We start from the raw sequence: 26,232 nt of genomic DNA, 5'->3' as shown, positions 1-26,232 counted from the left end.
ATGTCCCTTTCACATTTCATTTATATGTGCATCACATAAATACATTACCTATTCAAAAATTTTTAAATATTTGCCCCCAAAACCCCAAAGCTGGGCAGGGTGGCAAGCACTAGTAGTCCCAGCTACTGGAGAGGGTTAAGCCCAGCATTTTTTCCAAGGACAGCCTGGGCAATGTATCAAGACCCTGGCTCAAAAATTTTTTTTCAAAAATGACCCAGGAAGAGCAAAACTAGGCAAGACTAAACAATATGGTATTAGGAGATATACACATACGTTACAAAACCAGAAAGACTATTTCAACATTTGCCACACTTCTTCTGTTGTTTTCGAGGTTTGTGTTAACATAATTATAAGAGGTAGCTAGGTTTGAAGGCTTTTGTTTCTATGGCTACAGTCAGGCACAAGAGCTTCCAAAATCTCGTTATATCTCAGCCCTCCCCCATCCCCTGGCTTCGTGTTCTCCTGTTCTCTCGTTTTCTCTCTCTCTCTCTCCCTCCCTCCCTCCCTCCCTCTCCCTCCCTCCCTCCCTCCCTCCCTCTCCCTCCCTCCCTCTCTCTCCCTCCCTCCCTCCCTCTCTCTCCCCCTTCTCTGTACTCCCAGCTGTATTCCACTGTTGTTTTCACTTGATGCTTGTTAACTTGGTGGTGGGGAAGTTGATAATGATGTCATTCTCTAATGTCCGATTCGTCCTCAATATAGGCAAACACTATAAACCTGGATCTGGGAGTTGTGGCCTTCACAAGTGTCTTCAACCCTCTTCCATACTCATTGCTGGACCAGCAAGTATTCCTGTCTTCCCCTGCCAAGGACAGCTTCTTTGTTTTTTCTGTTGTCCTGCCCCATCTGCAGGGGGTTTCCACCAGTGCCCTCAGTTTCTGTTATCCTTCTTTCCACAGATTAAGACTTTTATTCCCTAGAGGGACTGAGAGATTTGTCTGGGCAGATTTTGGCAGTGACTGTTATTCCCTTACCTCAACCAGCACATGGGGAAGCTTTCTCAGGATTCTCCCTGCAAGAGGGTAAGAACCCCCTACACCTATGGGCCCCAACCTCTGAAATTTTTTTTAAATTTCTAGTACAATCTTACTTGCTTATGTGCCATTCAGCAATGTCTGTCCCAGGTAAGCAAATATTCAGGTTTATTCTTTTATTTGATTGATTTTACAGTACTGAGGATTGAACCCACAACCTTTCACATGCTAGGCAAGTCCTCTATTGGTAAGCTATGTCCGCAGCTCCACCCTCCCCTTTAAAATTTTGAGACAGACTCTCACTAAGTTGCCCAGGCTGGCCTCGAACTTGTGATTCTCCTCCCTCAGTCTCCCAAGGAGCCAAAGTTACAGGCATGTACCACTTTGGCTCAGGTTTATTTTTGAGATGTCACTGATCTCTCAACCTGATTTGAAAATAGTTGTTTGCCCCAAAGCCTCAGTTTTTCCTTGGGTTTAACAAAAGTCATTTATTTGTAATTTGTTCAGCTTTTTCTTCAGAAGTCTTTTTATTAGTTTTTCAAGTATATTTATAAATAGGCTTTTCCCCCATGGACTAGATATTTGAAATATTAAAAGACTGTGTCAAGTAAATTATAACATATTAACAATCCACTGTACACTTTATTAATCAGACATACATGGAAATTTTAGAAATCCTCACAGTACAGTATCAATACCCAATTAAGGATGCTATTAGTTTGTCAGCTGAGTTGCTATAATGCCAATTAAAGATAGCATTCATTTAAATTAACATATATTCTTCTAATACAGAAATGTTTGATGTTCATCTGGCTTTCTGGGGTAGAAAAAAAATGCCCAACCTGCATACTAACTTGACCTTACATCACTGGCCCAGCCAAGCCCTCCACTCCAATAGGGGGACTGAGAATTTCAGGGGCATAGCTGCCCTACTCTCCTGGAGAAGTCCCCTACAAAAACTCAACTCTATTAGGAATTTTTCAGGCACTCCTTAATTTCAGAAAATAAAGAAACATTACTATCAAGCCAAATAACAGTAATTCAAAGAGATGAGTACCTTCTCCAGGCATGGTTCCCTGGATGAATTCATCCAAAAGGGGCCTGGAGATGCCAGGGCATAACTGTCAGTGTGGCCCTGTGAAAAAAGACATTGTTACAGAAATACTCACCATTTTGCTTACAAAAATTACTGTGTACATTAAATTAAATGTTAGTTACACTACAAACCACCTCCCACCATCTTCTCTTCCTAAATATTATATATGAATTCATAAAATAGCATTGATAAATAGGCCTACAAAATAGCTCATGTGAGATTTTTTTAATGCATATGTTTAATATTTTAAACATGAACAACTGTTTACCATAATTGTCTCATTCTGTCCTTCAGACCTCCACTACCAAAACAGCTCCACCTTGTGCCTCCGCACCTATCTTACCCCCTCCAAATTTGCTGACTGGGATATTGGATCTTCTGGCCCCTGACCACACAACTTCCCCTCTCCTTCTGGACCATATCCAGATATTGGATATACTGCACACAAGAACAGGCACTTAGTGTGAGGATGAATCTTCATGCCAGTCTTGGACCTAAGTGCCCTCAGATCTACTTTCTGTCCTTTCTTGTTTTACATATTAGAGGGAGGGGTATGGTGATGCCTTCAAACTACACTTCCAGGTCCCCTCTCAAGTGGCTACTGGTTAAATTCATCTCATGAAAGACACAGATGGGAGACTAGAAGGTGGGAGAAAGGGAGAAGCCAAGGTCAGTCTCTCTCTCCTCCTCCTCAGATGGTAGGTATATATTCTCAATGGCTGAAGCTCCCACCAGACAGCCCTGCCTCCATGCCCTATTGGACAACACCAACAATGGTTCCAATTCTTGTCAGGTGACAGCATTGCTGGGTTCTGGTAATAAACTCTACCTTTACCTTATGTCAGCCCAAAGAATGACAATGGCTTCCTACTATCATTCATCTCTAGGTTACTTCAACACACTGAATTGGGCTTCTCAGTTCTTCTAATGCCTTAATTACTGTATTAGTCAGCTTTCTTGTTGCTGGGACACAATACCCAATGCCCAGAACTTAAAGAATAAGAGTTTTACTTTGGCTCACAGTTTCATAGTCCATGGTCAGCTGATTCCAAGGCAGAAACAACATGGTGGAAGAGAGCTGCTTAACTCATGGCATCTGGGAAGCAAAGAGCAGGGAAGAGCACCCACAAAGGAAGAGGCCAGGGACTAGATACTATAGTCTCCAAGGTCATGGACTTATTACCCACCCAGACACACCCAGAAGGGTACTTTACAAATCTAAGAATCTCTCAAGCCAATCAAGTTGACAATCAAGATTAACAGTCACAGTTACTACTAGTTACCTCCTACTAAACTATCTGCTTCTTCTTTTCTGACTGAATTGGGAGGATTTCATCTGCCAAGTCAGACCTCTACCCTTCACCAGATTTCCTAGCAAAGGATATAAGTCACTACAGTGTTAGCATCTTGTCTGTGTCTCCCTTTGGTGCCACCATGAACAATCTGCACAACACTGTCATTGAAAATAGACAATTCTCTTATTCATATTACTGAAGAGAATCATCCTGGCTCAGTCACAGGCTAAACTATTAATGAATGAAATCTTTTCTTTCCCCAGGTCTCTCAGTACCAAAAATGTACAGCAGCCAAAATCCTAGACTAGAAAAAGATAGTCCATGGGAGGTTTAAGTGTGTATCTGTGTGTATGAAAATACATGAAGTCCATAGTTCAAGAAAAATAAATATCAAAGGACAGAGTGTATGTGGATGGGGGTTACAAAAATAAGAATGATCAAAACTCCACTTTCACTTCCAGACAAGGCAGAAATAGAGACTGAAGTCATCATTATGTTTAAAACAACAACAACAAAAATACATGAAATAATGGTTTTCAAGACCGTAAATATCATGCAATAAAGAACAGTGGTTCCTGAGAGATGGGAAAACAAAAGGTGAGCCCTATGATTGCCCAACTTACTGCTTGAGAGAGATTTCAAGTCACAGAGCAGAGAAGAGAAACTGAGACAAAGTCTTCTGGAATTATGAAAGCTGAGAGTCTGGATACTAAGGCAGCTAACATTCTTAGGAGAAAGTACCAGAAAGGAGACCTGCACAGAGAGAAAATCCTGGAGAATACCTGAGTCTCTCCCTCAGGTATTCAAGAGAGATTAGCATATGTATATGAAGGCAAATACTGTAACAACCTCCAGGCACTCACAAAGGGCCAGCAATAGTACTAGCCAGATCAGAAAAAGTCACATTTCACAAGGCTTTGGGTAAAATAGTCAAGATGGTTTTGCCTCAGCAGTGGGACTAATTAGCCCTAGACTGAGGATGGTTCCACCTAAAAATGATAAACGCAAGACCCCAAACAATTTCTAAGCAAATTGCATCTAGGTATAATACTCAAGATGATTTACAGAATATAAAAATGTCTAGCACCTAACAAAGTCACAATGTCTGGCATCAAATAAAAGATTAGAAGGTATGCAAGAAAGCAGAAAAATATAAGCCATAATTAGGTAGACTAACCAATTAAGTAAAACTGACTTAAATGTTAGAATAGCAAAGAAGGGCATTAAAACAGTTACAAAAATATATTCTATATATCCAAAAACTTAAGCAGAAATACAGGTTTTTAAAAGATCCCAATGAATTTCTGAGCATAAAAACTACAGTGTCTAAAATGAAAAATACACTGGATAGGATTAATGCCAGATTGGACATTATGAAAGAAAGGGTAAGTTAACAGGCGGGCACAACAATAGAAACCATCCAAAATGAAACCACCCAAAAGGCACCAATGAAATGATCTAATATTTAAAGTAACTGGAGTTCCGGAAGGGGTGAAGGAAAGGACAGAAAAAATATTAGCCAAAATTTTTCTAAACTTAATGAAAACTGTAAAACCACAGACCCAACAAGTCCAACAAATCCCAAACACAAAGCACAAAGCTGCAATGAATTATAATCAATTACTCATAATGATAAACAGAAAATCTTAAAAAACTGCCAGAAAAAAATTACATCTTATACAGAGGAATAAAGACATTCAGAAATAATGTAAATAAGACAATGAAAAAACAAATGAAATAAATCAATCTAGAATTCTAGACACCATTGTTAATAATTTTTAATTTCAGTGCCACTTATTTCTGCTAAAAGGAAAATGATACTGGATAGAAATAAGGGGCACTGAAATTAAAAATCATTAGAAATGGTGTCTAAACATATGTGTATATAAGATTTTTCTCTTATGATTTAAATACCTGACTGTTTAAGCAAAAGTAGTAACAATGGAATATGGGTTTATAACCAGTGAAAGTAAAATGCCTAAAAAATAACCTAAAGGCTTAGAGAGAAGAAATGAGAGTACACTATCATAAAATTTTCATAATAATGGTATAATATCACTTTAAGATAGACTGATAAAGATGTATACTATAAATCCTAAAGCAACAACTGAAAAGCAAAACAGTAAGTTGTAGCTAATAAGCCACAGAATAGACTTAAAGGTACTGTGCAATCAAAAAAGTAGGGAAAAGGAACAAAGAACAAACAAGCAAAGTGGAAACAAATAGAAAGATCACAGCCAGACAAAGTAGTGCATGCCTATAATCCCAGGTACTTGGGAGACTGAGGCAGGAGGGCAACTTAGCAAGATCATATCTCAAAATAAAATAGGAAAAAGGGTTGTATCTCAGTGGTAAAGTGCTTACTTAATATGTGTGAGGCCTTGGAAGTGATTCCTCAAGACTGTCAAAAAAAATCAGACTCAAATTTAATGATATCAATAATCACACAAAATGCAAATGGCCAAAATACTCCAGTAAAAAGCAGACATATTCTGATTCGATTTTTGAAAAAGATCCAATTGCATGCTGCTTCTAAATACTTTAAAAAGATGCCCCAAATTTTCATTCATAGGTATATATCCGAGAGGATGAAAATGTATTTCAAAAAAAAAGCAATAAATTAAAAAAAAGAAAAAAAAAGCAATAAGTTACATCCACACACACAAAAAAATTTACATGAATATTCATAATACCCAAAAAGTAGAAGCAACTCAAATGGCCATCAATTGATACAAGATAAATAAAATACATACAGTATATTCGCAGTGGAATATTATTCTGCTATTAAAATGAAGTTTTGACACACACTATAAAATGAATGAACCTTGAAAACCTTTCATATTAAGTGAAAAAAGCCAGTCACAAATGACCACATATCATATGACTCCATTTAAGAAATGAATAGGGCTGGGGATTTAACTCAGTGGCACTGTGCCTGCCTTGCAAGCACAAGGTCCTGAGTTTGATCCCCAGTACCAAAAAATAATAATAATAATAATAGTAATAATAGGGGCCGGGGATTTAACTCAGTGGTTTCGCCGCCTGCTACGCAAGCGCAAGGACCCGAGTTCGATCCCCGGTACCAAAAAAAAAAAGCAACACATTATCAGGGCCGGGCATTTAGCTCAGTGGTTTCACCACCTGCTACGCAAGCGCAAGGACGCGAGTTCGATCCCCGGTACCAAAAAAAAAAGTCCAAAATGAGCAAATTCACAGAGACAGAAAGTGGAGTGGTGGCTAGAGAGACTGGGGAAAAATTGTCACTGAAAAGGTTTCTTTCTGGGAGGATGAAAATGTTCTAAAATTGGTTTTGATAATATTGTATAATGTTGAATATACTAAAAAAACCAAACTGTACACCTCAAATAAACAAATTGTATATATGTGAAATATATCTCTCAACATAGTCACAATCAAAGCACCAGTAAGACATTTTGCAGGGAGAGATCAGCTGACTCTAAAACTTAAATGGAAAGGTAAAAGAACTGCAACAACTAAATCAATTCTGAAAACTCATAAAGTTGGAGGTCTTGCATTACCTAATTTTAAGACACAATGTAACACTGCAGCAAGAAAAATGGCGCAGCACTGTCAAGGAGCTAGATGCACAGATCTGGGGAATATAATAGAAAAACAAAAATAGGTCCACACAAATATAGGCAATTGATTTTTTACATTGTTGCAAACATAAATGAGTCATTTTTTTAACAAAAATACTAGAACAACTGAACGTCCACACATTAAAAAAGAATCTCAACATAAACATCATACTTTCTACAAAATTAGCTCAAAATAAATTATAGATCATAATGTAAAATACATTTATGTATTTATGTAAAATACATAAAATGTTTAGCAGAAAACAAAGGAAACAATCTTTTTAATGTGGGATTAGTGAAGCATGTTTACACATGATACCAAAAGCACAATTGATGGAAGAAAACACTGATAAATTGGACTCCATCAAATTTTAAAGTTTAGCTCTGAAAACACTTCAGATGAAAAAAATCTATAAACTAGGAGAGAATATTTGCAAATTATACATCTTACATAGGATTTGCATCCAGAGTATACAAATACCCCTCAAAATTCAAAGAAAACTAATTATACAGTTAGAGAGTGGGCAAAAGACTTGAAAGGTCACTTCACTAAAGAGGATATGTGAATGGCAAATAAGCACATGAATATATGCTCAAATTAGGGAAATATAAATTGAAACTACAATGAGATACCACTACACTCTATTAAAATGGTTAACCTATTTCCCATTTACCCCGAAAATACCCACCAGTGTAGCTTGCAGCTACAATGTTTACCCTGAGATAACTCATTGCTTACAATCCTAACATTACCCTGAAAGTTTGCCACCTTTTAAACATTACAGTGCTGAACTCCTACATCCTGTTCAGGAAAAACAATCCTGACCACAAAGTCGTGTAAACTTCAGACTGAGGTTGATTGAAAGAATGCTGGAAACGCATCACAAGCCAGGGCTGCAAAGGCTTCGAGGTCATCTGTGCTCTGATGATGTCACACTTCTACACGTGTCTGGAAGACATATGCAAGAGCATACCACCAACATCAAGGAAACACAGGCTGCTGCCAAGTTTGCTACTTGCACAATGCCCAGTAGAGCAAGAAGATTCAGAGATCTTCTTTTTTGTAGAATGTGATGTTCTGCTGCGTGTTGTTTCATGCTTTGAAATTTACCACAGGAAAAAATTTAGTAAATATAGATCATCACATGCTTTTCTGTTATATTCGGGTTAGAGACAGGTTCTGTTTAGAAATAACTCTAAGAACAGTTTTATTTTCACACTGAAAATCAGTCAGATTTGCTTTAGTCTCAAAGAGCATGTTTATGTAAAATAAAATGAATGCTGGCAGCCATGCTGTCCTCTTTTTTTTTTCTAAGCAGGAAATGAAAACTACTAACAATACCAAGTGCTGAAAAGAATATGGAGCAACTAGAACTCTTTCACAAGCTAGAAGGAATATACCCCCAGAATAGAAGAGTTCAGCAGCTTTATTATGAAGTTAGACACATGCTTACTCTATGACCCAGCAATCTCATTCTGGGGATTTCCAATTCATTTCCAGCCCATAGAAAAATGAAAACTTATATTCATATAAAAACTCATACAATAATGTTTGCAATGGCTCTTTTCATAATCACCAAAATTGAAAACAATCCTCATATCCTTCAATTGGCAAGTGGATAAATTATGGTATAGCCATAAAATGCAATCCCACAGAGCAATAAAAATGACCTAATTATAAACACATGCAAAAACAAGGGTGAATCTCAAAGGCATTACTTTGAGTGAAAAAGCTAATCCCAAAACATCACATACTGTATGATTCCATTTATATAATGTACTTGAAAAGACAAAACTATAGCAATAAAAAAGATCAGTGATTGCCCAAGTGGACTGACAGAATGACACAGTTGTTTAGAGTGACAGACTAGGTTTCATCGTGGTTATGGTTTGGTTACACATATCTATACATATTTTAAAGTTTGTAAAAGCAGAAAAATCTATTTTATTTGTCATCACTTTAAAGATAAAAATAATAAATCTAAAAGAGTAATGATTTATAAAAAGAGTGTCAGTAAAAAAATTAAGGAACCCTCAAGAACACCAAAAGCTAACAAGCAGTTAACAGCTCAGGTTGCTCACCAAGAAAAAGTTAACATAGCAAGCCTGATGTTATCTCTAAGAGGATCTGCTTGCATCACTGATCCTTGCAACAGCTCCTTGGAACTTGGTCTTTGTATATGCCCTAAGGTATTAGTTGATAGGTTGTTTTGTGTGCCTGGAACAATGAATTCTGCTGTACCAGCCTAGCTAGATAGTTTTTGCAATTGATTTATAGTGAATACCTGCTTTCCTTCTAAACATCAGGAATTTTAGTAAGAGTGCCTGTGCAGCCCCCAATAAAATGCCAGTCTTAAGCAAGCTTCCCTAAGCAAAAAGCACTGAGTATGTGCTGCTTGAGTATATGCTACTGCACTTAGCTGCTAGAGAAAAGTTGTTTTGTGCAACCTCACTCCCAGTTCTCCCACAGCAGAACTCTGGTGCCTACTTCTAGACTCTTCCAGATTCCATTCATCATGTCTTTTACCCCATTGATCCTGCTGTGTCTTTCACTATAGTAAGTCATAGCCATGAGTACAATTGTCTCTGAATTCCATGAATCTTTCTAGCAAGTCACCTAATGCATGAGTGGTTGTGAGACATCCAAAACACTTATCAAATATAAGTGGAATTCTTTCCTCAAACCCTTTCTTTGGACCTCTACTGCCTACTCTTCATCCTCCCCTAGCATCCCAAGCGGTGCCACATCCATAGTAGGTATGAACATCTGCATCAGGTCCTCAAAACAGACCTGTGTGTCACATTCTCATTCCAAATGGAACTTGGGACCTGGTATAAAAGTTACGATTAGGTTCAGCTGCAAATAGCACATTCATTTCTCTCACACAAGCAGTACAGAAGTATACAATCCAAGACTGGTGTGGAAGCTCTAAGCTATTAGAGTCTTTAGCACCATCTATTTTATTGCACTGTCAGAAGTTTTGCATTCCCAAGGCTATCTCCTGATCCTTTAGGGCTGCTAGAGCTCTAGCCATTAAATCCATAGTCTAAGAAGCATAAAGACATGGTAGAAGGACATCCCCTGCCTTTTAAGGACACTTTATACAAACCACACACAACACTTCTCTTTCCACCTCTGGCCAGAACTCGGTCTCATGACTATATCTAGTTGCAAGATAGGTCAGGAAATGTTGTATTCTCATTGCACAGCTATATGCTGAGCTGAAAATCAAGGTTCTATTAGGGCAATGAAAGGGATAATGGATATTGGAAGGTAACTGCAGTCTCTGCTATCCCTTATTAGTTCTACTCTTATGTAGTAATTTGAGAATCAATCCTTTTAATAAGATAATCTGATATAAATGTATCATTGTCTAAAATGTGTTTTAAGAGTAAATGTGGATGGGGCTAGGATGAGAAAATTTGTTGGGTATAAACCTAAACCTACCCCAATTAGAAGTTTCTCAATTTCTAGCTTCTCAAACACACACACACACACACACACACACACACACACACACACACACACACACCAGGGGCCTACAGTAAAACTTAACAGACTACCTTCTGGACATTACTATCTTACTTAGTAACATGTTAAACAAGTTTAATAAAACACAAGGCTTACCACTGCTCTTCCCTGTAAACTGTAGTACTTCTGAAAATATAAAGAATCTTAATTTTAAAAAATTCCATATGATAAGGAGTAAAATGGCTGAATAGGCAGCTCCAAATTCCCATCCCTCCATAGAAACATTATAAAACAAGCACAAATTGTCTGAACCAATTTTGTCAGAACTCTGGAAAAGTCAGTGGTTTACAGCAAGCAAGTGAACACTGAAGCAATAACAAGACAACTTTGAAATGTATTTTTGTGGCATTTTATGTGCCCTTGCCTCACCCCTTCCTAGCTCAGCAGCAGACTTAATGAGAGCACATTCCCAGTGTAGGATCCTGGTCAATGATCCCAGAAACAGCAGGGAAGACCTTACTTGAATTTTTTTGTGTTTGTTCATTCTAATATCTTTGGGGGCTACCCAAAGGAATATCTGAAGTTGCTCATCCCTGTTTCATCTAACTAGGTGCCCACTCATGGTAGAGAAGCAACAGACATTGTAGAACACTGTAAGGTGGGGAAAAAAATCTGCAGCTAACTTGAATGAAAGGTATGGTCCATTTGAAGGAAAAAAATGAAAAGAAACTGTTATGGCTTATATCTAGATGTCTCCCCAAAGCTTCATGTAGGTGGGCTTTTTTGGAGGTGGCTGGTACTAGGATTGTGCTACTGTGATCAAGGATGTGAGATGCAGGGATTGATTCATGGTGCAATGCTAGGATTAAGGCTGCCACACCCTGGGTGTGAGTGCTACTGGTAAGACATTCGGGACAGAAAGAGAGTCACTGCTAGTCACTTGTGGCTCATTGCTCTTTGCTTGCTGCTGCTTCACTATTTCACTGCTTTGCTGCTTTCTGCCCACCATGAACTGTTTCTCCTCTGTGATGTCCTTCTGATATGCTGCCCTGCCTCGGAGCCAGCCAACTATGGACAGAAACCTCTACAAACTGTGAGCCAAAATAGGTTTCCTCCTTTAACTTTTAGTGTTGAGTATTTAGATTCAGCAATGAGAAAAGTATCTATGAAATCATCTCTGAGATAGTCAAGGTACTAGACATATTAGACAAAATCTTTAAATCAACTGCCTTAAATATGTTTAAAGAACTAAAGGAAGCCATGGACAAAGACAAAGCAGGAAAACAATGTCTGAACAAAATGAGAACATCAATAGAGACAAATTATACAAAGCACTAGAATTCTAGAATTGAAAAGTACAGTAAATTCAATGAAAAAGTGACTACAGGGGCTCACCATCATATTTCTACAGTCAGTAGAAAGAATTAGCAAACTACAAGATAAGACTGGTGACTTTATCAAGTCTGAGAAGTAGAAATATATAGAAAAATGAACAGAACATAAAGGACCTATGGGACAACATCAAGTACATCAACATTTACATTACGAAAATTCTAGAAGGAGAGAAAGAAAAAGAAAGAATATTTGAAGACGTAATGGCTAGAAACTTCCCAAATTTGATGAAATACATGAATCTATACATGCAAGAGGTTCAAGAATCTCCAAGCAGGTTTAACTCCAAGTGATCTACACTAAAATACATCATGATGGACGGCAAGGACAAAATTTTAAAAGTAGCAAAGAGAAGTGACTTGCCATATACAAGAAATTCTTTTTTGTTATATAAAAACTGGTTTCTCAGCAGAAACCCTGGAAGGCAGAAGGAAAATGAGACAATATCTTTAAAATTCTGAAAGGAAAAAAATACTGTACTCTGTCAACCCAGAATTCTGCATCTGGCAAAATGATCCCTCAAGAATGAAGAAATTGGGGCCAGGGATTTAGCTCAGTGGTGCTGTCGCCTGCCTCGCAAGGTGAAGGACCCGAGTTTGATCCCTGGTACCAAAAAAAAAAGAACGAAGAAAAGTTAAAAAATTCCCAGATAAAGAAAAACTAAGTGAGATAATTACTAGTAGGCCTGCCCTACAAAAAATGTTTAGGATTTCTCAGACTGAAGAAATGAAAATAACAGGTTAATGTAAAATCTTTTGGTTCATAACTCCTTTTATCCTGTATGATTAAAATGGAAAATGCAGGAAAATTAATTATAAACCTATGTTAATGGGCACATAATATATAGATATAATTTTGACAATAGTAATATAAAAAGATATGTGCAGAGATGTATAGGAGCAAAGTGTCTGCATACTACTTAGTTTTAAGGTGGGTTTTTCCCTGCAGATAGGATCATGCATTAAAAGTCACTATAACACAATAAAAAGGCAATCCACAGAATGGGAGCAAACACTTGCAAATCAGAGATCTAAAAAGAGATTAATATGCAGAATATACTATGGATGTGGAGTTATAAAGTTGTGTTAATGTAGGTTCATCAACTGTAACAAAATGTACCACTCTGGTGGGGGGATGCTGATAATGGGGGAGGCTGTGCGTGTTTGGGATTATAAAATATATAGGGAACCTCTATTATCTGCTCAATTTTCTGTTAATATAAAACTGCTCTTTAAAAGTCCATTTTTAAAACTTATACTACTAAGTCTGTAATTTCAGCGTGCAAAAACACAAATTCCTAATGTGCTAAATTGCTGGGCCCCACCCCAGACCCTCCCGCCTTTGCCTCCAAGTAGCAGGGATTACAGACATTCAACACCATGTCTGGTATAGTTTATCAACAACCAACACACACAAAAAAACAAATCACATGAAAGTCCTACTACCTACTTCTCTTTTCTGGATTATGTATGACAAAGTACTCATCAAATACTACAACAGAGAGTGGCTGGCTGCTTTCCAAACTTATTCTTCTTCCTCCAACTACACTACATTTCCCTGGCTCCCTTCCAGTTAGAGTAGCCTCATGTGACCAAAATTCTATCCAACAAAAATGGCCAAGTGATGTGCAACATTTCCACGTTTAGCACATGTATCTTCCCCCACATGATCTTCCTTCTCTTTCCTCATTCATCAGCGGGAATGAGAGGATTCCAAGCCCCAGGAATGGGGATGCCATAAGATGGAAGGCACACCGTCCCAGAATCACAATGTGGACAGCCTCAGCTAGTCCTCTGCACTGGCCTATAACATGAGTGAAAATATGAATTTCTCTTATGTTAGATCACTGAAATATGCAGTTGGTTTAACAACTAGGATTACAATAACACAAATATCTATACTGATGAAAAGCCAAGGAGCAAACTTTAACCAAAAAGGTCTCCAAGCATATATTCTCTTGTAAGTGAAGCAGATGCAATTTTTAAAAAGACATATGAACTTGAAAATCAAAAACTGAAGTTAAAAAGAAGTTACTGACTCTTAAGTAAGTCTAACATCATCTCCTGTAAGTTAATATCTGTGTTAATCAGTACCAGAAAGAGTCTAATGAGAGTAATAGATATGGGGTGTGCAGCCTCACTCGTACAACCTTTCAGACAAGGAAGCTAACAGGTTACCAGCTAACAAGTTAACAGACAGGTTAACTTCTTTCCCAATGTATTTTATAATTAAAAATTTTTTCAAATCAGGGCCAGGGATTTAGCTCAGTGGTTCCACTGCCTGCCTCCCAAGCACAAGGTCCCAAGTTCGATCCCTGGTACCAAAAAAAAATTTTTTTCGAAACATACAAAAATGTTGAGGCAGGAGCATAATGCCCTTTCATGCACCATCTAGATTTAACAATTACTAGTGTGTTGCCACATTTATTTTCTCTAATGTGGTATGTGTATTTTTTTGATGAAACTTTTTGAAAACTTGTATACATCAGCACTCATACACTTCACCCCAATTTAGCCTGCATCTCCATGAATACATTCTCCTACATTATCTCAATTATCCTAAGAAAAATAATAGTAATTCCCTAACACTGCATCATCTAATACCCAGTCCACATTCAAATATCCATAATTGTCCCTAAAACATCTTTCATACTTCATATTCATGATCTAAGAAACAATCAAGTTTCCTGTTCTATGTTTAGTTATATCTCTTTGGTCTCCCTCAATCTAGAACAAGCCCCCTGACTTTTTATTTCGCTTGAGGTTGACTTCCGGGACCTTGTGCTTGCGAGGCAGCCGGTGGCACCACTGAACTAAATCCCCAGCCCCCTTGATGTTGACTTTTTGAAGAGAACAGACTTGAAGACTGCCCCATATTCTGGATTTGTCCAATTGCCTTCTTATAGTGTTTAATAACTTGATTCTCTATTCCCTGCATTTCGTGTAAACTAGAAGGTGTGTCTACAACCATGATTAAATTCAGATTAAACATTTAGGGGAAGGAAACTACATAGGTAAAACTGTATGTTTCTTGTTGCATCACAGATAGTCCCAGAATGAGTAAGGATAAATCTGATGGCTTGGTTATGAGATAGTGACTGCAAAATCTCCCTGTAAATGAACCTTCTTTCCTTTGCAGTAGGCAAACAATCAGTGGGGTGATAATCAGCACCATGCAAGCATCTTGTTCCCCAACAAACTTTTACCTCTGGCTCTAGAAGTCGCTGGAAACCCCTGTCTAAATCAGCTATTGGTGAAGGATGGCAAAATGGTGATTTTCTACTTATAATATTGCAAAAAGGTAAATTTTTAAAAGTTTTAATAAATACTTTCAGGAAAGCTGTCTAATTTTTAAGGCATAAACACCTCACCTCCACTTATAACTTTCAAATAAATAAATTATCTTCTATATTCAGAGATTCTTTAAAAAGAATATTTCAGCATCCAAATAAAATGTTACCCAAACACATAACTCATATTTCTAACGCATTTTTGTTGTATAAGTTATTTGCTTTATTTTAAAACGGTGTTGAAATTGCAAAAGTAACAGCTGGGAATGTAGCTTAGTGGTAAACTATTTATTTAACATGCCCAAGGCCCTAGTTTTGATCCCCAGCACTACAAAAAAAGGAAGAAAAAAAAGTAATGTATTAGTATACATTAAAGAAAATTCAGGCCATTCAGAAGAATATGAAAAGAGAAGTACCATCTCCTCCTTCTCTCTCTCAACAACTGATACCACTCCCAAAAGATAACTCATTGCTAAACTTGGATATCCTTCCAAAAAAGCATATATGTCATGTATAAATAATATATTTATACATACTTATACATATTTATATGCATATATTTACACATATATAACAACATATATATGTATATGCTATAGGTAGATAACGTTCTGTACCTTGTTTTTTCTACAACAATCTTACATGGACAGCTGCCTTCAAAGGACATCTCAAAAGACCTCATTTTATCAGCTGCATAGTATTCCTTAAGGAGAATATATTGTAACTTACCCAGTCCCCTCCTGATGAGTATTGCAACATTTTCTGCTGCAACAAATACTGCTGCCTATACAATTTAATATCCTTATGCAGGGCCAGGGATTTAGCTCAGTGGTTCTGCCGCCTGCCTCACAAGCGCAAGGTTCTGAGTTCGTTCCCTGATACCAAAAACTAAAAAATATCCTAATACAAATGTTTCTGAAAGACACGGTATAAGAACTCAAAGTACCGGATAAATGGGGCTGGTAGATGTATTGTAGATTTTTCTAGGTATTAATAAGTAGTCCATCAAACATATACAAAACATACACAGTTCTACTCCTACTCACTGTGTCATAATGCACTTTAAAATTACAGCAGGCCTCTAAACCTTGTAAGTAGCAAAGCTTGCCAAAGAATCACAAAGTCTAAAGTGAGAATAGGAACTAATATTTACCAAGTGCTTAAGTGCCAGACACTGCACTTGACCCTTTAGATAGGTCAACAATGCTGTGAGTAACATTAACTCCATTTTCTAAAAGAGGAAACTAAGGTTCAGAGAGTTTACCCAAGACAATATAGCCTTATAAGTAACAAGACTAGTATTTGAACCCAGGGGTAAATGGCACCAAAGCAAGACCATATAGAGCTGCCCCAAACCGGGGCCAAAGTGAGAGGCTCACAGGCTCAAATGTTAATTTCATGCTCCTGCAAAAGTCTTACTTGCCCCTTTCAGACTGTACCTATTACCCCACTCTTAGGCTGTGCTTACCAATCCAGCTCCAACCCAGCAAGACAGCACAATGAGCCCACAATCCACAGGACCTAGAGGGCTAACCGATGTGTCCTTCAGAACACTGATAAGCAGGGAGGAAGGGAAGTGAGAAACAGGTGGTGGGCTAGCGTGACAGAGCCAGATATTTTGGACCCATGTCAGTTGTCACAAAAACATTATGGAGGAAGTAGAACTATTGTACACATGAGAGAGAACCACAACTAACTGACAAAGTCTGTTTATGCCACCTTTCCTTGCTTCATACACTTGCTATTTCTGCTGCTCAGACATGCAGGCCCAGTGACTTTAGGATGGCACTTAATCACACATAAAGCCAGCCGAGAGCTCCCTGGTCTGACAAAACAGGTTAGACTGGTATCAGGCTAGTGCTCTGCCCAGCTGTCTGCAGCTGGCATGGCAAGGTCTGGGGGCTGCTTTCAATTTCCCTGGAAGGTCAGGTCTGCGGCCACCTTCCCTTGCAGCTGCCTTGGCCTGTTTTCATGGAAGAGTGCTTTGAACTGTCCCTTGGTGGTTGGGAGAGTTCCTCTCAATTCAAATGCTAAGCACTCACCATCATCATCATCTCTTAATGTCTTCAGCACCTTTGCACACAAGCAAGATCTTAATGTGGGGTCTTTTTGTGCATACCACTCCTGACAGAACATCAACTCTTTCCTGGGAACAACAGGATAAGGAGAAAGAAGAAGAGAGCGAGAGACAAGAAAATTTTTTCCTCTTTCCCTGTTTTGCTTCCATCTCAGGGGCAGGGCTCCAGAAGTTCCATGTAAAATCATGAACACTGATACTGTAACATAATGTGATTTAAATAAGAGAAGTAGGCGTCAAATTGAGGCAATTGATTTCAAGAACACCTTAAAATACCATCATAGGTGACACAAAACGGAGGCATGAATGCATGATTAGTTGATTTCACTTCCATAGTTTAAAAATCAAAAAGCACAAAAGGGTACAAAAATACAAAAGGACACATATTCCTATCTCACAGTCAGCTACTCCCCCCTCCCTACACCTGAGGAAACCAATGTTACTAATCTACTGCATGTCCTTTTAGAGATATTTTATGACTATACCAGCTTATATATGGATTTCTTTTAAATACTGAAGACACTCCACTGAGATTGACATGTCACTTCAATATAAAAAGGTGGTAGAGGGCTGGGGGTATAGCTCAGGTGTGCAGCACTTGCCTGGCCCATGCAAGATACTGTTAGATCCCCAGCGCTACAAAAAAGAAGAAGAAGAAGTAGAAGAAGAAGAAGACAATGACAACGACGACAACGACGAAGACACAAAAATTAGACTTTCTTAAATTGTTTTAAATGGCTTTGAAATCCACAGTTAAACTCCTTTATTAATAAAAATTTGCTAATATTTAAAAGTTAAATTGTTTGTCTCCATAAATTAAGTCAAGTACCAAGCACACAGTGGATACCTAACAAGTTTCCTTAGGTCTTTCTATTCTTTAGTACTCAGAACCAAGAGGAGGATTACTCACTTCCTGTATTGATATTGAGAAATAAAATCCGATTGCTTGCTATTTAAAAAGAGAAGTTCGGAAAAATCTGTACCACATTCACTTAAATGTTCAAAGATTTGCTTGACTGTAGTAATCATTTCACATGTTGCTTTAAATGTAGCAAGTTTTAAAAAGATTGTCAAACTGGTCAAAATCCCCACCTCAATAATCTTTAGTGTATAAAGAATAATTAGATAAATAATATAAGAATTCAGAATGGAGGAGGGCTTGAAACAAAAGTCAAAATATTCCCGAGAGAAAAAAAAATGTCTTCTCACAATTACAATCTACATCATAACAGCATTCAGTATAACCTAAGACATCACATACTGACAAACTAAATGTCTTTATACATTTAAAAGTAATACCGAGACACAAAAATACACAACAAAATTACACAGGAATGCTCTGAGATGATGTTACCTTTCGTGAATCATCATCAAGTAAATCAGATTTGTAACATGATTTTCCACAAAATAAAATGGGACACAGGAGCATGACCCTAAAGACTAAAAGGTTGAGAAGAGTTTTAAAAGTATGTAACAGCAAAGGAAAATTCCACTGTCATTTTTGAGCCTTAAAATAAACAATAGGTGACTGAATTCTGAAAAACATGGTGTACTCCTGAAAAAATATATATCTTTAAATCCCTGTTTATTTTCCAAACCCCTGAACATGTATTTATGGGCCTGTCAAATCTACTTTTTTTTTTTTTTTTTTTTTGGTACCAGGGATTGAACTCAGGACCTTGCGCTTGGGAGGCAGGCGGCAGCACCACTGAGCTAAATCCCCAGCCTCAAATCTACTTCTTATTCCATATTTCCTTGAAGGAACTGAGTCTAGGGTCTTTAAAATAAATAAATTTACATGACTATGTATACTCGTATAAAGGCAGTCTTTATTTACAACATTGCTCAAGTCAATCACGTGAATTGACAACATGCTTCAATTGCCTACCCACTATCTGCTCAGGAAACCTCCAGGCTTACCTGCCATCCTGGCATCAGACATTTGTCACCAAATGACACAAACTACAGGGCTTAATAGCCAGGTCTGGAAGCCAAAGTCTGTCCTAAGTCTTATAATTTCCAATAACCAACTCTGTTTTAGACCTAATCCTATTTCAATTCAAAATGCTTCAAAATGCTTCTTCAAAACTGGAGGGCTTCTGACAGCACTTGCCCCTTATGTGGTTTGTTTGAAAAGGTCTGGTGGCCAGGAGCCCAGGCTGTCAACAACCAAGCAAGCACCAGAGATGCAAGGCCCAGAACCAAGGGTAATTTTCACATTAAAGATTAAGGTGTCAGCTTTCCACTCTCTATCGAGGAGTCCTGGATGGAAATTGAGTGGAGAGATCTTTCCAGTATAATTGATGAAGTAAAATGCTCCCTCTTGAGAACAGTCCTGAAGTGGTTCATCTATTTCACCCGAGGATGCAAATGTGGGCTTTAATGACACTGAATTTAACTCAAAAAGAGAACACATGGCTCTAGTTTGGTGGCAGGGGAGAGTGAGGGGGGCATCAAGGAGGAAGAGGGATGATTTATATTATTAATGAGATTTGTGCTGACCACCATGCATGTAACACACTGTGTCCTATTAAATCCTGAAAAGGACGGTGGCATCAACCTATCCCTTAACAACAAAAGAAAGCTGACTCCAGAATAAAAACCACTACTTTTCCTCCGCACACACTCAGAAAGGTATGTTCAAAATCATTTCATGTTACCATTTTAGGAATACAAAAGCTCCTCTTTGCTTGAGGAAAGCAAGTAGCTGGATATAACTTCCCACAGAAACGTTAAGAGCAGGACATATACCTGTATCCCTCTCTAGGCCTGACATGATGGTGCCACCACTCTGGGTCCTGGACCATGCTCACCTTTCACAGCACTTAGTGCTCTGGCTTTATTAAGAAGAGACCTAGGAACACAGACCTCAGGAGTGGGCGCCTACTTAGGCTGGCCATGGATGTGCCATCAAAGAGGACGAGTCACCCCATACCCAAGCTAAGACACCTTCAGCCCTTGTCCTCACCCTACTGTGGCCTGTCCTCTGGGGTGGTACAGTTCCCAGGGAAGTCACCCACCTCCAGCCCCTGCAGGCACGCACACTATCTGTGGCGCTAAACTGGGGGGTGGGGGGGCTAATGGAGAGGGGTGGAGTAGGGACAGACAGGGGAGGAAGAAACCGGGCCACCTCTATGCCTTTCATCTTCCTGGGTGCTCAGTGAAGAAACGGAGTGGAATTTTTTTGAACGGTAGTAGAATGCCAAAAAATGCAGACAGTTGACCTTGGGAACCCACACCATCGCAGCGGGAAACGCGAAAGAAACGAAGCACGTTGTTAAGTGAAGGGGGAGCACAGCTTGGCGCCGGGTGGAGCGCAGCGGCCCCGCAGCTCGAGGGCTGTGGGGGTGGGGGCGCAGGAAGGGTGCTCACCGTAGATCATGGCCAGTCCGGTCTCGTGCAGGAAGCGCACCCGGCGGTGCTTGAAGAGCCAGATGGTGAGGATGGTGAGGGTGAGCAGCAGGATGAAGGTGAGCAGGCTCACGCTGTCCTGCCGGTGGCTCTCCTCCGCCTCCTTTTCAGTTGCGAGTTCCTCCATGGCGCTACTGTCCTCGGCCTCCGCCCTAGCAGAGGAGGCCGCAGCCCCTGCACGCAGCCCCCGACCCAGGAGCAGCGGGAGCAGCGGCAGCAGTAGCAGCCGCGGCGGCAGTGCCCGGACAGCCTGCCACGGGCCAGGGTGCGCTGCGTCACCAGGCTCCATGGTCCCTGGGCCGCCCGTGCCTCGTCCGCTGGGGGAGCAGCAGCCCGCGCCGTCGGCGGGTTCCCGCTGCGCCGCTGACCTGCCCGAGTGGCCGCAGCCGCCGCAGCTCCTCCTCCCGCTCGCTCCGGGCTAGGGCTGCGCCTGGAGGCGCGCGGGGGAGGGGCGCGCGCAGTGCGCAGGATCCCCAAGCGCCGCCCCCCACCCGCGCACCTGTTCGTCCCACCGCCGCGCGTGCCACGCCGCGTGCGGACCTGGCAGCACAGGCTGGGGCCGGTTGTCGCCTTTGGGTCCGCTGGCCCACTGTGGGCCCTTTGCGTTTCTGCGCTCCTTACCCGGTCCAGGCGTACCTGGCCAGGCCTTCTGGAGTCTCAGAGCCGGTTCCTGGGCAGCCACCACCGTGCTGCCTAAAATGGACGGCAGGGGTCGCCCGCTCCTGGAAGGAGCATCAGTTTGGATTATCTCGGTGTGCGATCTCGAGTCCTGTCTCTGGCGCCACCGCGAAGTTTGGTCTCACGCCAGTGTGTAACTGCCCTGAGCCCAGTAAAGTGGGACCCCTGAGGAAACTAAGGAGCTGCGAAGCCATGTTACCTCCTGCACCTCTTTTTTTCATCCTCTCACAGGTTGCCTTCCATCTCATAGGACTTCCAGAAGCTGCTAGGCTTCATTCAAACCTCTGCTTGTAGTCTGGCTCAATTCGAGAACTGATAAGGTGTTGGATTCGAATAGAATGGCTTATTTTTATATTTTTGTTGGCTCTTTATTTTTCCTACGTGAATATAACATATTTTGATCATATTGCCCATTTCCCTCCCTACATGCCCTTGCCGTTCTCCATATCCTCCCCTCTTTAGACTGACTTCTGGATGGTGCAACCAAGCCCCTTGGCAAAGAGGTTTGAACCAGATGGAACTGAGCACTTGCCATTCCAGATAAATGAGCACCAAGTGGCCCTAAAGCAGGATCTGTGGAGGGGGTGGAGGCGATTACCCTAATGACCCTTTTATGTTGACTTCCTGGTAGGCCAGGGAGACTTTGGTTGAATCTTTTTCTTAAGTTAATTTTATTTTACATTTTAGATATACATAATTATCACATTCTCATCATAGGGAATTTGTACCTGTAGATAACACATCTTGATTCTTCTTTTTTCCCCAATCCTCTTCCCTCCCTTCAAACACTCTTCTCCTTATTTACAAAAGCTTTGTTTCCATTTTTTTTCCCTTCTACTAAGCCCAATTCGCTAGAAATATGACACTGGCTCAGAAAGGTGAAGCCTCGTGGAATATATCTTAGGAACTACAATTTTCAATGCACATGTTGCTCTTTTGGTAAAAGAAGAAGAAAGATCAAAATAATCACTGAATTCACAGTGCTTTGCACTGTGATCCTAAGTGTTTATTTAATCATTCTGAAATCCCCACCCTGTGCATTCACTCTCTCCCAGAAGAGTTTGCATTTTTAAGAGGATTCACTGAAGAACCCTGGAGAGCTGTTCAGAGCGTTGCTAATCTTCCTGGTTCCCTTCTAGGTGAATATTCCACCAAGACTGCTTAGTGCCTTCTTTACAGCAGGGGAAATCTCTTCGCTTAGATTTTGCCCAGTGTCTTTCCCTATGCACCCTCCCCAGCCTGTTACCCAGTCACTGCCAAAAGAAAAAAGTCTATGTAAGATTTGAAGTCCCTGCCAAGTTCCCAGTGAAATTACAAACACCAAAACTGTGTTGTTCAGTCACAGAGAAAGTCATACAACGATGGTAAAATTTGATCTAATTTTAGGAAAATCACTAAAATCCATGTTTGCTAAAAACTGGTCATATCAATCATAATATTATACCCTCTTGAATTCCCAGAAGTCAAAGACAAAAGTTGTCTCTGTAGCTCACACTGAGAGCACTGAAGTGGCTTCTTGCCAGGCATGGTGCCACATACCTGTAATCCCAGCACTTGAGAGGCTGAGGCAGGAGAATCACCAAGAGTTTAAGACCAGCCTGGGATATATAATGAGTTCAAGGCCAGCCTGAACTACATATGGAGACCCCGTCTCAAAAAGAAAAAAAAATACAGACTTCTTCATACTTGTGGCAGATTACATTTCCAAAAAAATGGCCACTACTATATTCTCAATCCCAGAACCTTACCTCGCTCCATCACATAGTGGCATCCCAAATTTAAGTGGACCTTTGATATTGTCTTAAAGAATAGAATGTGGCAGCAAATGTGACTTGTGAGACTGGGTCTTGATTCACTCTGGAACCCTGAGCTACTGTGGAGAAAATCTAACTACCTGGAAGCTGCTATGCAGGAAAACCCAGCAATAGAGGCAAATGCCACAGAAGCCCCAACTTTTTGAAGGTTCACAGCCCAAAGGGGCACACACATGAATGAGCTTTAAAGTTATTTCATTCCAAGTCACCATCTTGCTGTAAATATGAGACTCCACACAAAAACCACCTAGCTGAGCCTAGTCTATTCCTGAACCTATGAGACAATAAAATAATTGATGGGCTGGGGATTTACCTCAGTGGTTCTGCTGCCTGCCCTGCAAGTGCAAGGACCTGAGTTTGATCCCCAGTACCAAAAACAAAACAAAATAAAATAAAATAAAATAATTGATATTGTTTTGAGTTATGATCCTAAGTTTGAAAGTGACTACCTTCATAGCAATAGATAATCAAAGGACTAATTGTTGTATAAAGTAGTTGCCTCAGGTAGATCATGAAAAGGCTCATCTGACTATTGACAAATACATACCAAAGGAACCACAACCACTCTGACAAGAGAGGAAGTATGTGGGGGAGGGGAGAGAGAGAGTCAGAGAGAGTGACAGAGACCTATACAATATAGAGGTTCTGATTCTAGTTAACATAGAATAATCACATTCAGCTCATTCTTTCCCACTGATGGAGATATAAAACCTAAACAGAGCTGGGCATGGCGGTGTTGTGGCCCGTACACCCAGCTACTCGGTGGGGGGTGGGGGGTGTTGTCACTTGAGTATGGGAGTTCAAGATCAGCCTGGGCAACAAAGGGAGACTTCATCTCAAAAAAAAAAAAAACCTGGAACAGAATGTGTAGAGCAGCTATGTAAGGACTCTGAAAAGTAAATTGTGTGAGGTAAATACCTGAAGAACACAAGAACTTGAAGTAAAACTGAACTAGCTGTGAGTTTACCACTTTTTCCTCCAGGTCTCATTGGACTAGACTCAAGGCAACCCAAAACCCAGCGTGGGACATCAACACAGACAGAGCACCAGGAAGGACCCCCAATAGGCCTCCCGATGTTTAAAGAAGGTAGGACAAATACTGTTTTTCTTTTTCTTTTTAAAATTTTTCTTCATTGTCTCACACATTAGGCCATAAGTAAACCCACTATGGGAGCTGAGTCAGTGACACCGAGAAAACAACACCCACAAATATTCAAAATACCAAAAAGGAGGAGAAACTTCCTCTCTGGCTGGAGTGGCTGTGGTCCCAAGGCAGTGATCCCCAAACACCCAAGGATATTCTTTCCTCTTCTCTCTGTCCTGCTTCTTGGTCCCAGACATGAACAAAACTGCAGGAAATACATGACAGACAAGAGTAAGTAAGACCCAGATTTCTTGCCAGTAGATCAAGAGGAGAACTCCAAGGAACTTCAAAGTACCAGAGATTGTAGAGAGGGAGAAGTTCAGAAGACCACCCCATAAAGTTATTTATGAACTTCTAGATTCACCCCAACCTGATCGTAGATCTACTCATAAACAGTATACCAAAGATTGTGGTAAGTGAACTAAGAATCAGATCAGGTCCTAGACTAGCTATGAAACACAAATAGAACAGCACTACAAAAATTTTAAAAGATGAATTGGCTTTGGAACCACAATCCACAAAAGCAGGTCAGAATTTGTGATCTAAATTTAGTCATGTAAATTACAAGATAAAGTAAAAATATTAGCCAGGCATGTAGTGCATACCTGTAATCCTAGCACTCTGGGAGGCTGAGGCAAAACTGCAAGTTTGAGCTCAGCCTGGGCAACTTAGTGACTTAGTCAAGAGCTCTCTCAAAATAAAAATGAATTAAAAACTAAAAATGTTGAGAATGCCGGGGATTTAGCTCAGTGGTTCTGCAGCCTGCCTCACAAGCACAAGGTCCTAAGTTTGATCCCCCGTAACAAAAATAAATAAATGAATGAATGAATGAATGAATAAATAAATAAAAAGGTTGAGAATGTAGCTCAGTGCAAAGATGCCCTAGGTTCAATACTCAATACCCCCCCCCAAAAAAAATCTCCCTTGGTATTCAAGGTCCCATAATGTAATATTCAAAATGTCCAAGATGTAACTTCAAATTATTCAGCATCTGAAGCACCATGAAAATCTCAACTCTTATTTTTTTTTTTTTTTGATACCAGAGATCGAACTCGGGTCCTTGAGCTTGCGCAGCAGGCAATGAAACCACTGAGCTAAATCCCCAGCCCACAGAAAATCTCAACTCTTGGAAAATAGACACCAACACTGAGATGACACAGATGTTGGAATTACCTGAAAATATTTTTATTTTTATTTTTTTCTTAAATTCTTTTATTGGTACATTTTAGGTATACAATACATTTACATTTATCGTCGGGTGCTTGTATCTGTACATGATGTATTTTGGTTCTTATTTTTTCCCCATTACCTGTGCGCCCTTCACCCCTCCACCCTTCCCTATTTACATAGACTTTGTTTCCATTTTTTGTTTCTTTTCTCATAAATTTTCCTTTCCATTCTTTCCTTTCCCCATCTCCTCCCACCACCCCTATCCCTTTGGACCTTTTCTTATTTCAAAGTATCAATTATTAGTTATTAATCCTTATTTACTCTCTCAGTTTCTCACACTAGAGAAACTATTCGGTATTTACACGTGTCCTATTTATTTCACTGAAGAGTATGGCCTCAATATGCATCCATTTAGCTATAAATAACTCTAGCTTCTCATTATTTATGGCTGAGTAGTACTCTATTTTATAAAAAAAAATACATCTTCTTTATCCAGTTTCCAGTTGATGGGCACTTGGACTGTTTCCAAGCTTTAGCTATTACAAACTGTGCTGCTATAAACATGGGCGCACATATATCTCTGTGGTATGATTCTTTTAATTCTTTTGGGAAAATACCCAGCAGGGGAATAGCTGGGTCAAATGGGACCTCCACCCCTAGTTCTTTGAGGTACCTCCACACTGATTTCCATAGTGGTCCCACCAGTCTGCACTCCCACCAACAATGGAGAAGAGTTCCTTTCTCTCCACACCCCCACCAGCATTTGTTATTGGTTGATTTCTTTTTTTTTTGCTTAAATTCTTTTATTGGTACATTTTAGGTAT

The 26,232-nt window shown here is 39.9% G+C and overlaps 1 protein-coding gene across 1 annotated transcript in view; it reads right to left on the bottom strand.

The window, feature by feature from the left end:
• Positions 1–21,008, bottom strand: part of Slc9a7 (solute carrier family 9 member A7) — a 159,578-nt gene extending 138,570 nt beyond the window's left edge. The window contains exon 1 of the mRNA XM_004871554.3: positions 20,564–21,008. Coding sequence (XP_004871611.1) covers positions 20,564–20,891 — 328 coding nt within the window. The 5' untranslated portion in view covers positions 20,892–21,008. The remainder of the gene's footprint in view (positions 1–20,563) is intronic.
• Positions 21,009–26,232: the final 5,224 nt, after the last annotated feature.

Source organism: Heterocephalus glaber, unplaced genomic scaffold (genome assembly GCF_053883595.1).
Source record: "Heterocephalus glaber isolate CG9 unplaced genomic scaffold, H.glaber_assembly_v1.0 deba00001547, whole genome shotgun sequence".
Lineage (NCBI taxonomy): Eukaryota > Metazoa > Chordata > Mammalia > Rodentia > Bathyergidae > Heterocephalus > Heterocephalus glaber.
Note: the sequence above shows the minus strand (reverse complement) of the source record. Positions and strands in the feature narration are given on the sequence as shown.